Source organism: Alexandromys fortis, unplaced genomic scaffold (genome assembly GCF_014885135.2).
Source record: "Alexandromys fortis isolate MF-2015 unplaced genomic scaffold, M_Fortis_MF-2015_v1.1 scaffold_59, whole genome shotgun sequence".
Classification (NCBI taxonomy): domain Eukaryota; kingdom Metazoa; phylum Chordata; class Mammalia; order Rodentia; family Cricetidae; genus Alexandromys; species Alexandromys fortis.
The window spans coordinates 9527491-9540131 of record NW_026067943.1 but is presented as its reverse complement, the minus strand read 5'-3'; the positions used below and the strand labels follow the sequence as shown (position 1 = coordinate 9540131).

At 38.7% G+C, this 12641-nt stretch overlaps 1 protein-coding gene across 11 annotated transcripts in view; it reads left to right on the top strand.

Annotated features, from left to right (window-relative positions):
- The window catches only part of Erc1 (ELKS/RAB6-interacting/CAST family member 1), a 351181-nt gene that overhangs the window by 163646 nt on the left and 174894 nt on the right, over positions 1–12641 (top strand). For 6 of the 11 annotated variants that reach the window (XM_050148584.1, XM_050148586.1, XM_050148585.1 and 3 more), the window contains one exon: positions 9894–10025. The exons of the other annotated variants lie outside the window; for them this stretch is intronic. In XM_050148584.1, the coding sequence (XP_050004541.1) occupies positions 9894–10025 (132 nt within the window). The remainder of the gene's footprint in view (positions 1–9893; positions 10026–12641) is intronic. 11 annotated transcript variants of the gene reach the window in all.

Sequence of the window (12641 nt, the reverse complement as noted above, 5' to 3'; positions counted from 1 at the left end):
AGCAACCACATGGTGGCTCACAACCATCTGTAAAGAGGTCTGGCACCCTCTTCTGGCCTTCAGGCATACAGACAGAATATTGTATACATAATAAATAAATAAATATTAAAAAGGCAATAAACTCAATATTGTGGTCATAAAAGTATGAAATCACAGATAAACAGATCAGCAAACAATGACACAGTTGCACGAAAATAATTATGAGTAGATAGAACACAGTTAACATTAGAGTTCATGAAAAGATGGAACATAGTTATATTTAGTGCTTGGATGGATATAACGCAGTTACATTAGAGTGCATGGACGTATAGAAAATAGTTACATTAGCGTGCACAGATGGATAGAACATAGTTACCTTAGAGTTCTTGGACAGGTAGAACATAGTTACGGATAGAACATAGTTACATTAGAGTTCATGGACAGGTAGAACATAGTTACAGATAGAACATAGTTACATTAGAGTTGATGGACAGGTAGAACATAGTTACATTAGAATTTATGAACAGATTGAACATAGTTACACTAGCGTGCATGGATGGATAGAACAAAGTTACATTAGACTGCATTAGAGAAACAACGGACATAACTGTCATAGGGAATACAAAGAGCTCAGTAGTAAAGCTTGTACAGACTTAGACTCACATCTTTTCTTGTTTTAAGAACTGATCAACATTGAAGGAAGATCTTACAAATGAAATTTCTAAATGGCTAAAGTCGGAAAAACTTGGTCTGTAGGGTCATCTAAAATTTAGCAAAAATCAAAAGAATCCTGATATGACTTAGGAAACCTCAGAATTGCATTTTAATTCTGGTTTTGTTAAGTGTAGATCATATCAGGATCAGTTCTTCCTCAAAGCTTCCTCTTAAAAGAAGCAATAACAATATTTCACTTTACTTAAGAAATTTGTTCCAATTGGCAACATCTAGAGATAAGTAGATGGGGAAAATGTGACTCAAAAGAAATAAAGGCAAGGGAAACTCAAGTTTCCCTTGTGGTGAGAGAGCAAAGATGGAGACAGATAGATGGGACCAGGGGGTTGAGAAAAGTTCGGTCCTTTGGGATTGTCTTTGGTTTTAATACAGTCTACCAGAATTTCTTTCTGATTTCCTATTTTTCAGTATCTTTCTTCAGTTCTGATAATAATTTGTAAAACTATCTTATTAATCTCTTGAAAGTTAGCAATATTATCATTTCTTCTCTTAACTCCTTCTAACTTTCACTTAAATAGACAGCACATTTATTTTCTAAAGTCAGTTGTCTAGGACTTCTGCTTTAGGATGCAAAAATATCCAACTTGGAAATGCCCAATGTTCCCCATTTTCTTTTCAAATTTTTACAAATTAAATTACTGTAATTATCACACGTTAAAAACTGGAGTACCAAATAATGTTTTGTTTTTTTCTCCTCCGGCTATTTCCCCTTTCTTGAATTTCTTTTCCCTATTTTAGTAAATTTTCTCTTCCCAGAAATGTTTGCCTTCTCTTCTGGCTGTATTGTGTTTGCTTAATGGAGTTGCTTTCTCATGCCCCTCCCCATTATGTGCAGCTTTATGGGAGTAGCTCTTTCATGTCCCCTCCATCCCCTGCAAGTTGGTTCTTTCCACAGTGTCTGGTACATACCTTTCCATTTGTAAAAGCATGAGAGAAGTCAAAGACCCTGAATGCTCACCCTTTATTTCTGCTTGCCTGGCCACAATAGACAGCATGTTTCTCTCCAAACCAGAAACAGGCTGTGTTGTTCTACTTCCCTAAGAGTTAGTTTGAACGTCCTGGGAAAATCATAGTAGCACTTTTGCCCTGTTGTTCTGAAACATTAAAGGTGGATTTAATGTCTCATACCTGTTTGTAATCAAGTATTTTTTAGAATTGCCAAACTAAAAAGGGAAGGGTCTATAAACAAGAGAGACCAGACGGAAACTATGTTGTTAGTAATGAAGTGGCAGGAGGAAGAGTCCAAATGCTGATGACAGTGCTTTAGTCCATTTTTTTATGGCTATGTGCAGGCAGACATGGTGCTGGAGGAGGAGTGGAGAGTTCTACATCTTGATCTGCAGGCAGCAGCAGAAATAACTGTGTCACACTGAGTATAGTTAAGCAAAGGAGACCTCAAAGCCCACCCCCACAGTGACACTTTCTCCAACAAGGCCACACCTCCAATAACAAAGCCATACCCCCAATCCTTCCCAAATAGTGTCACTCCCTATGGGGGTCTTTTTTTTTTTTTTCCAAACCACCACACATGCTGTCTCACAGTTTATAGAAGGCAAGGAGACAAAGGCTAGAACAAATAAATTTATTTGTGAGACAGCCTCGGTGGCAGGAGAGTGGAGGTTGGGAAATGTGGGTAACAACTTGCCTTTTTCTTGGTTGTTGAAATAATTGAAAAAAGAAAGCCTTCAATGGAGGAAAATGATGTCTAAGATTCTCCCATTTTTGAAAGAAAGGAATCTGGGGTTTTCTGTGGTATGTAAAACTGACTCATTCTGGATTATTGCTTCTTGGTCCATTTTTTTTTATAATGGGAAACTTTTATATCTTTGTGTTGGTCAGTTTCAACTAATGTTTCACATGCCTGTCAAACATGTTCATACTGCAATTGTAAACAAAGATAGCAGTTTATTAGTTTGGAAGGGGCACAAGTACCTCTTTGGAATATCTCTTTTCCTGCTGCTTGCCAGGGCTTCAGCATAGCATCAGGAAATAAAGTCTAGACTCTAGAGGGATCAGCACTACTGAGATGTGAAAGGAAATTACTAAAGGATCTAACACTCCTTTTTCTTAATTAATTAATTTATTTATTTATTAAAGATTTCTGCCTCCTCCCCGCCACCGTCTCCCATTTCCCTCTTCCTCCCCCAGTCAAGTCTCCCTCCCTCATCAACCCAAAGAGCAGTCAGGGTTCCCTGCCCTGTGGGAAGTCCAAGGACCAACCACTTCCATCCAGGTCTAGTAAGGTGAGCATCCAAACTGCCTAGGCTCCCTCAAAGCCAGTTCGTGCAGTAGGTTCAAAAACCCATTGCCATTGTTCTTGAGTTCTGAGTAGTCCTCATTGTCCGCTATGTTCAGCGAGACCGGTTTTAACCTAGGCTTTTTCAGACCCAGGCCAGCTGGCCTTGGTGAGTTCCCGATAGAACATCCCCATTGTCTCAGTGTGTGGGTGCACCCCTCGCGGTCCTGAGTTCCTTGCTCGTGCTCTCTCTCCTTCTGCTCCTGATTTGGACCTTGAGATTTCTGTCCGGTGCTCCAATGTGGGTCTCTGTCTCTGTCTCCTTTCATCGCCTGATGATGGTTAATATTCAGGAGGATGCCTATATGTTTTTCTTTGGGTTCACCTTCTTATTTAGCTTCTCTAGGATCACTAAATATAGGCTCAATGTCCTTTATTTATGGCTAGAAACCAAATATGAGTGAGTACATCCCATGTTCCTCCTTTTGGGTCTGGCTCACCTCACTCAGGATAGTGTTTTCTATTTCCATCCATTTGCATGCCTTAGCGATCAGGGAAATGCAAATCAAGACAACTTTAAGATACCATCTTACACCTCTCAGAATGGCTAAAATAAAAGACACCAATGATAGCCTTTTCTGGAGAGGTTGTGGAGAAAGGGGTACACTCATCCATTGCTGGTGGGAATGCACTTATGCAACCACTTTGGAAAGCAGTGTGGTGGTTTCTCAGGAAATTCAGGATCAACCTACCCCAGGACCCAGCAATACCACTCTTGGGAATATACCCAAGAGATGCCCTATCATACAACAAAAGTATATGCTCAACTATTATCATAGCAGCATTGTTTGTAATAGCCAGAACCTGGAAACAACCGAGATGCCCTTCAATGGAAGAATGGATGAAGAAAGTATGGAATATATACATACTAGAGTACTACTCAGCAGTAAAAAAACAATGACTTCTTGAATTTTGCAAACACTCCTATTTTTAAAAGAATTTTTTTTATTGAGCTATATATTTTTCTCCACTCTCCTTCCTTTCTCTCCCCTTCCTTTCTACCCTCTCCCATGGTCCCCATGCTCCCAGTTTACTCAGGAGATCTTGTTTTTTTTTTCTACTTCCCATGTAGATTAGATCCATGTACATCTCTCTTAGGGTCCTCTTTGTTGTCTAGGTTCTCTGGGATTGTGAATTGTAGGCTGGTTTTTCTTTGCTTTATGTCTAAAAGCCACTTATGAGTGCGTACATGTGATATTGTTCTGATGAATAAGTAATGTCAATTGAAGTTAAACTGCAGATACTACTGTCATTTTTAAGAGTTTCTAAGTATTAAAGGATGGTAAAAACATGGTCTTTCATATTCTCAAATAGCTGTTAAGTTCGTGTATGTCACATGGTACTTTTTCCACATTCCCTTATTCTGCTAGGTTACCAATTTAATAATTATTGATACTAATAATTATTTGTATCTAACTCCATGCTTGGAATGTACCTCAGCTCAGTGCTAGAATACTTCCCTGGCACATGTGAGGACCTGGTTACACACAGCCTCACAAAATAGGTAAACAACAGTAATAAATTGATTACCTCCCCATATTAGCCCACATATTTTCTTTGTCTTTTTATTTTTAATAAAGAAATAATTATTGTTTCTGCTTAGGTGGCATAATATGATATTTACTAAATGTATATGTTGTAGAGTAATGTATATTTTCACATACTTATTTGTACTAAGAACATTTAAAAGTATCTTTTTGCAATTTTAAATTGGGTATGATGGCCCATTACTAGAATCCCAGCACCCTACACAAAGAAAGCCGAGGTCATAGGGTTGAGAGTTTGAGGGCACCCTGAGGTTATACCAGAAGTACATCCTCATACTGTGGTAACCATTTTCTAGTTGAGCTCCAAATCACCTCCAGTTTCTGGCATTCATGCCTTTATGTAGTTCATGTCAGGGTTGGTACCAGGGTTGTGCTGTGTGAATAGTAGAGGAAGTCAGAAGAGATGATGTATGACTTCTGACTCAGGTTATAGTAAGATGTAACAGACCCATGGGATTGATTAGCGTGGCTTACAGGCAAGCTATGGTCTGGTATCTCTTGAGTCCAGAGTTGTTCAGTCCATGAAGCAGATATCTCAGCTGGTCTTCAGTCTACATTAGAATCCTGAAGAAGTAGGTTCTGGTACCAACAAGGGAATGCCTCAACAATAGGGTTGATGAACTTGCATGAGAGTAAGGCAAGCAAGCAAAAAGCAAAGCTTCCTTCTTTATGAAGGTGTGGCCTAGTCTTAAGGTGGGTTTTCCCACTCAAATGGTCACTCAAGAAAATCCTTTACAGGCATGTCCAACTACTTGTGTTTTAGGATTCCAGTTTTAGTCACGTTGATAATCACAATAGATACCTTAAATTTTATAGGACCATGGGTGAGTGACATTTAGCATCAATGATGAAGGAAGATAAAACTAATAGAGTATCCACCCTTACCATTGTCTAACCTGAGATCCTTCCTGGCTAGATTTGGCTAGATTTAGTATGATCAACTGCTTGGAAGCTTATACCCATAATTAGTTTGGGTAGGCCTGCAAATGGAGACAATTAGCCTAAAAAACTTAATAAGGACTCCCCTCCTAATAAGAAATCAAGTTTTAGGATAATATAATACATGGAGCTTTCTGCTTATTTGTGATTTGAAGCTTCACAGTTCCCTTTAAGTGATCTTTTTGACCTTTCCCTCAAACTTATAATTTAAAAATCCATATTACACTTCTCAGTTTAGATGGGGGGCAAACATTGTAGTTCTCAGGGTGAGTTTCTCTTTGTAAAGCTGTTAGGCACCCATGTTAGAAAAGACACATTGTACTTTACCACATAGTAGTCTTGTAATCTAAAAAATACAGAGCCTATAAAACAATAAAACCTAAAAGAACCTGGAAGGAGATGGCACCAGCCTGTTCTTTTCCTTAGTCTGTCTGTGTCATTGTATGGCAAAAGTAGAGACAAAGCAAGGGTACCCAGGACTTGGTAGGGCAAAAATAAAAAAATAAAAAATAGAAAAATAATAAAGTGGTATTTACTTATTTAGGCCTTTCCATCATTGAAACTTTCTATCATTGCTGATCCAAAAAAAGTGTTTCACCAGGAACCCTGGTGAAGGCATAAGTCACAAACAATCCCACACCAGTTTGGAATTATGATTAATAGGGTGGTATTTATTTAAAGGGGAAAAAACTTACAGATCACCGTCCCAGACAACAGCCCTCTGCGTAATCAGGAAGGAGTCTAGTCGCCAGAAATGGAGCAGGAAGCAAAAAGAGGGTGAGGAGGGAAGTGGCCGCTTTTTTAAAGAGAGACCACGCCCCAGTGGGTTGGTATCTCAGCGGCTATTGGCTGGAGGAGCAGAAGGACCTCCTGCAACACCCTGGGTGTCACTGCAATGAGGAGAAAGACAAGTTTCTCTTCAGGGCGGAGATCTGAACACTTTAGTTGGGTTTGAAATCCCAGACAAGCTTCTTAGCAATAATTAATGAATGGTCTTGGTGTCTCCCAAAGGAACACAAAACGCAAATGTATATAGCGCGAATTCTAATTGGTCTGAATAAATAAAACCTGGAGTCAGATATTAGGGGGTGAAAGCTGAAGGATCAGAGAAGCAGTGCAAGCAGTCGCTAGAGTGACCTTTTACATCCACCACTGCTCAGACAGAAGGGTGATCCTGTCCTCACACTGCAGGGGCATTCCTTGGACTGCACTGAGTTCCTGTCTCCTGCTTTATATTCCCCCTTGCCCAGCCATATTACTCCAGTTTACACTGCCCTAGTGCTGAGATATTCAAGTTATGGGATCCCAAGTGTTGGAATCACATTTTTTAATTAATTAATTATTTATTAAAGATTTCTGCCTCTTCCCCGCCACCGCCTCTCATTTCCCTCCCCCTTCCCCATCAAGTCCCCCTCCCTCCTCAGCTCAAAGAGCAATCAGGGTTCCCTGCCCTGTGGGAAGTCCAAGGACCACCCACCTCCATCCAGGTCTAGTAAGGTGAGCATCTAAACTGCCTAGGCTCCCACAAAGCCAGTTCGTGCAGTAGGATCAAAAACCCATTGCCATTGTTCTTGAGTTCTCAGTAGTCCTCATTGTCTGCTATGTTCAGCGAGTCCGGTTTTATCCCATGCTTTTTCAGACCCGGTGGAATCACATTTGTGTTAGCTGTTTCTCTTTTAGACAGGTTCAATCTTGTGTAGCCCATGGTGACCTTGAACTCACAGAGTTTCCTTTATCTCCTGGAATTTAGGTGTGTGACCCTGCTCCCTGACCTCTATCTAGTTCTAGTGGCTTAGCTCTGCACTCAGATCTTCAGGCAAGCTTTTTATTTGTTAAAACACAAACAAAATATCACTACAAATGTATTATAGCAAAAATATACTTTTACAAAATGGCTACCCAAGAACCCAATCTGGGCTGGCAACACAGACTACCTTCTGTCTTTTATCCCTGATTGTGCGTGGTGACTGCAACTCATCCCGTTGGTGGGTGCTTGACTTCACAATCTGATACAATTAGCTAACCACCCATAGAGGAGGGGCAAGGTTCAGGAAATAAGAATCCATGCTAAGTTAACTACCTTAGATTAAAACAAGACAAGGCAAAAATATATCTCTCATATAACTGCTATCATATACTCTATTTCTGTGAAGTCAACTTTTAAGATACCCTATATTCAGTTTACCTTTTTGTGCGTAGCCCATTTCAGTTAACCCAATGTCCTCTGTGGTCATGTTCATTATGGAAAATAAAGGAATTTCTCTTCTCTCTCTCTCTCTCTCTCTCTCTCTCTCTCTCTCTCTCTCTCTGTGTGTGTGGTTTGATAGTATTACCACATTTTCTTTTTTTATAAGGAAAAAATTGAACTTAAAGACAATTTTAAAAGACTTTTTAAAAGATACTTGCCACTGTCTGTACTAGGGAGGCAGAGAAGAAGAAAATAGGAAGCCATGCTATTTGAGTTAGGCTGCCATGGAAAACTTTTTTAACTTTAAAATTATTTTTGTTGTTGTTGTCCATGTATGTATGATCAGGAGAGCCTGTATGGAAGTCAGCAGACAACTTTGTGGATCTAGCTCTTTCTTTCTACCTTTATGTGAGTTATAGGGAATTGAACTCAGGTTGTCTTAGCTTTATTAGTTGAGTCATTCCCTTGGCATGAAGGTAGCATTCCTCTGTTGATTGACACGTTGATCCTGTCTCTTGACTATTGTTTAGTCATATGCTATTATGTGGTTCCATAGTTAAGCATGTCTAATAGATGTTTCTCCAGTCCACCAATTTCCTTTCATGTAAATATACAGGAGTAGAGTTGCTGAGTCATATAGTAGTTCAATTTTTAATGTTATAAAGAATCGCCATCTGTTTGCCATATGTATAAGAGACAATGTCCCTTTTTATATCCTTATGAGTACTCACTTCTTATCTTTCTTATAGTGATTTAAAAGGAGCAAGTTATCTCTTTGTAGTTTCTAATTATATTACTCCAATGATTAGTGATGTTGAGGATCTTCCCCCCAAAATTGTGTGCCATTTTTATGTTTTTTAAAGGTATCTATGCATCTCTTTTGCCTTTTTTTAATGAGCTGTATTGTTTTCTTGCCGTTTAGTTCATAGGTATTTTTGGATATTAGCGTTTGTCAGATTATCATTGAAAATTTTTTCTCTTTTTTAAGAGTTACTTTGCTCTTTTGATTATTTGCTATAATTCAGAGATTGTTATTGTCTGAGATAATCCTGTCTGGCTGATTTTGCTTCTGTTGCCAAAGCTTTTGAAGTTTTATTTAAAAAAAAAAAAAAAAAAAAAAAGCCCAAAAGCAAAAATTCTTTTTCCAACCCAATATCATGAAGCCACCTCCGGTAGATTTTTAGTCCCCTTCCCCAAGTAGTTTCTTAGTTTTGTTTTGTTCTTTTCCCCTCTTACCTCATCTTTTTTGCGACACCATTTTCCATTGTAGTTCAAGATGGCCTTGAATTCATGGAGACCCATCTGCCTTAGCCTTGTGGTGCTGTTTAGGTGGAAGTTACTACACCTGTTTCTAGCTTCAGTTCTTTAGTTCATTTTGGGTTGACATATACTAGGAGTTAAGCGCTTGCTTTTATTCTTCATATCAACAATCTTGCTACTCATTTTCATACTTTAATAAAAGGCAATACTGTGTTTTGAATCCACTGACTTTTTTTTAAGAGTTTGAAAATAGTCTGAAGCATCTCTGGTTCCAATCTTCTTAGCTTTTTCTTTTTCTTTCCTACCACTTTGGGATCCTAAAGACTGGTTGTATGGATGGGAAGTTACACTTTAAAATCCTAGAGCATATTACTTGCTTAACTAAATTGTTCATTCATAGTCAAACTAGTCATACACACACAGTTGTTTTCCATTTTTTCATGAGAATAGAGTTTCACTTCCTTGAAATGTTAGAAAGCATCTTTTTAAAAAAGTTTATCAGAAATTGTCTATATAATTGAGTTTGTCATGCAGGTGTGACTTCTCAAAGGGAATGAGCGTTGTGGAACTGACTCTTAGTAGAAGCTCCATCAGAACTGACTTTCAACTCAGTTTCGTAGTAGCTTTTAAAAATAGTTTTATATTTTTAAATAGTTAGCCTCTCACTACTTATGCCATCTAACACTAGTAGCTTCCTTCTCTCTGTTGCAGAGAGCAAATCTATCATGTCTGTCTTGCTTCACTAACTTGATCCTATGCTCTTAATAATAGACCTCATCTTCCTTTACTTCTCTTCTTCCCTTGTTCAGTTCTTTACCCTATGGAGGCATCTTTCTGGCCTCAATTTGCTTCTGAAGAGAAGGATGTTAATAATTAAATATCTCCTTCTTGATGAGTAGGCACTTGCTGAGTTCTGATTGACCTCCTTCACCAAGTCTTCATCGTTTTCCAGGACAGTCTCCGTAAGAAGGATGACAGGATTGAAGAGCTGGAAGAAGCACTGAGAGAAAGTGTACAGATAACTGCAGAACGTGAAATGGTGCTGGCACAAGAGGAATCAGCCAGGACCAGTGCTGAGAAACAGGTCTGCAATTTTATGTAGCTACTAGCAATGCTGCTGGGTAAACACAAGGTAAAATCAGTGTAGGTTAAGGTGAGCTGTGCACACTGACTGCTCATGGGCTTTCAAAACTATTCCATCAAGTATTAGTTCTTAGACGGACATGGTGACTCAAATATAACTGTGCAAGGGTTGGCTCATGTTAACACTGAGATCTCTGAAGTAATAGTTTAAGAATGATTCATAGATATTTATGTAGTAAAAAGGCTAACAAAACATGTGACTGATATAACATGCAATATGTCTGTTTTCTACATGACAGTGTAAAACCCCAGCTTTGGAGGTGAATGAGAGAACACAGATGTTTGTCAGTTAGAAAAATAGTTTATTTTTCTTTCATTTTTTTATTCAAATAGCATTTAAGGTTATAAATATGTAATAGCATATTTGAGCAGTATAGATGTGGTAGCACTCCACTGTCAGATTGCCCTGCTCAGTCTTGTGATAACTTGAAAAGTTCTGCCATTGCTGTTCATGGCGTTTGTTTTATATGCATCTGCTTCTCGATTAGGTCTTTGTTATGTGTGTTTATGACTCTTTATTAGAAAGAATAAGCAAAGACAGGACTGTAAATGAAAGGAACAGTTTTAGTAAATAAAAACTGTAATCTTAGTTTCCATTTTGAAAATGTGGCTTTAAGATTTAGATCTACCTAGCACAGATACTAAAACATTTAATTTTTATAACACCCTGCACCTTGTGTATGTGAGAATAATAAATAGTATCTAGGTGTCTTAGATTAGGTTTTTATTGCTACAATAAAACACCATAATTAAAGGCAGCTTGGATAAAAAAGCGTTTATTTCAGTTTATGTCACAGTCTATCAGTGAGGGAAGTCAGGCCAGAAACCCAAACAGGACAAGAACCTGGAGTGGGACCTGATGCAGAGGCTATGAAGGAGTGTTTCCTATTGGCTTGCTCCACGTGCTTTCTTATAGATCCTCAGAACCACCTGCTCAAGGGTGATACCGTCCGTAGTAGCCTGGGCACTTCCACATCAATCAGTAATTAGGAAAATCCACTAAAAACAAAAAGAAAGAAAGTAAAACAAATACAAAATGCAAAATGAATAGAAATTTTTTAAAAAATTCACCACAGGCTTGCCTACAGGCAAATCAGACATTTTTTCTACTGAGGGTCCCTCTTCCCAAATGACCCCAGCTTGTGTCATTTGACATAAAGCTAGACGGGATACCAGGTAAACAGAGTTCAGTGATGTAGTAGTGGGAATCTGATGGGCTAACTCCCCTGCTGAGAAGCTGCTGTTGTTGGAAATTAAGGCGAAAGATGGTAAAAAAAAAAAAAAAATGCCCGGTTCAAGGCAGATATATTATAGTAGGTACCTCATAGAGTCCCTTTATAGCTTTATAGTCATTTAATGACAAAATGATTAAAGAGACGACAATGTCATCTCTTCTTAGGAGTACCTGTTTTATTAGGGTACTATTAGTGAACCTTAGCAATCAACTGTCTGACTCCCTAGCTAGGGTTATAAGCATGTGCCACCCATTCCTCCCAGCTTTGTTTTTAACCTAGTTCTGGGATGGAGTGCAGACCCTCATGCTCACACTGCAGCCACTTGACTGACTGAACATTCCTCCCAGCCCCTGTCCTCCTCTCTCTGACTTTGTTAGTACCTTCCACCTGCAACTTCTTTCCAGCTAATGTGGAGTGCGCCTCACTTAGGATATATTCCACCTCCGTGAACGGAAACTTTATTTACTCCTTAAACATGTGACCCATTACTTGAAATGTGGTTTACCAACTGTAGAGCTTACTTTTCCAACAAGGTACATTTACCAATGATCTGCCAGTCCCTGAGATAAGTTCTTTGTTCATGCTGCTATTTCATCACCGAACCAACACATCTGGGTAGAAAATGAGCCTCTGTGCTCACTGGTCCTCTCAAAGAAGAGTACAAAATGGTTCCATTTCTTAGAGTCTGAGATTTCTCTTGAAGCAGTGTCCCTGTTCTTACCACTGATCTGGAAGTATCTTACTTCTGTATAACTTCTGTAGCCTTTCAGGTCTGACTTTTGTGCCTTTGATAGCAGAAGCCTGCTGGGTAAACAGCAGCATTAAATGAACATTTTAGTGACTTAATTCTATTTCATTAATGAATGAATGCATGGAATTTTATTCTCACCTCTGCCTGCACACTCAAGGACTGTAGTCCTCTACTAACTAGTCATCTTAGGGGTTAGTAGTAATCTTATGATTTTTTTTTTGGAATAGTTATCAAAGTAGTATTTTAGAATATTTTATTCTGTTTTAGCTGATTTTCTGGTGCATTTATTAAGTACACTATCATCAGAGCAGTAATTACAGTTGTATATTTAAATACTTGGACTACCTATTTTCAAGTAATTTATTTTTAGTTCTTGATTTTAAAAGACTATACATGTAGGGCTGGAGAGATGGCTCAGAGGTTAAGAGCATTGCCTGCTCTTTTACAGGTCCTGAGTTCAATTCCCAGCAACCACATGGTGGCTCACAACCATCTGTAATGGGGTCTGGTGCCCTCTTCTGGCCTGCAGGCATACACACAGACAGAATATTGTATACATAATAAAATATTT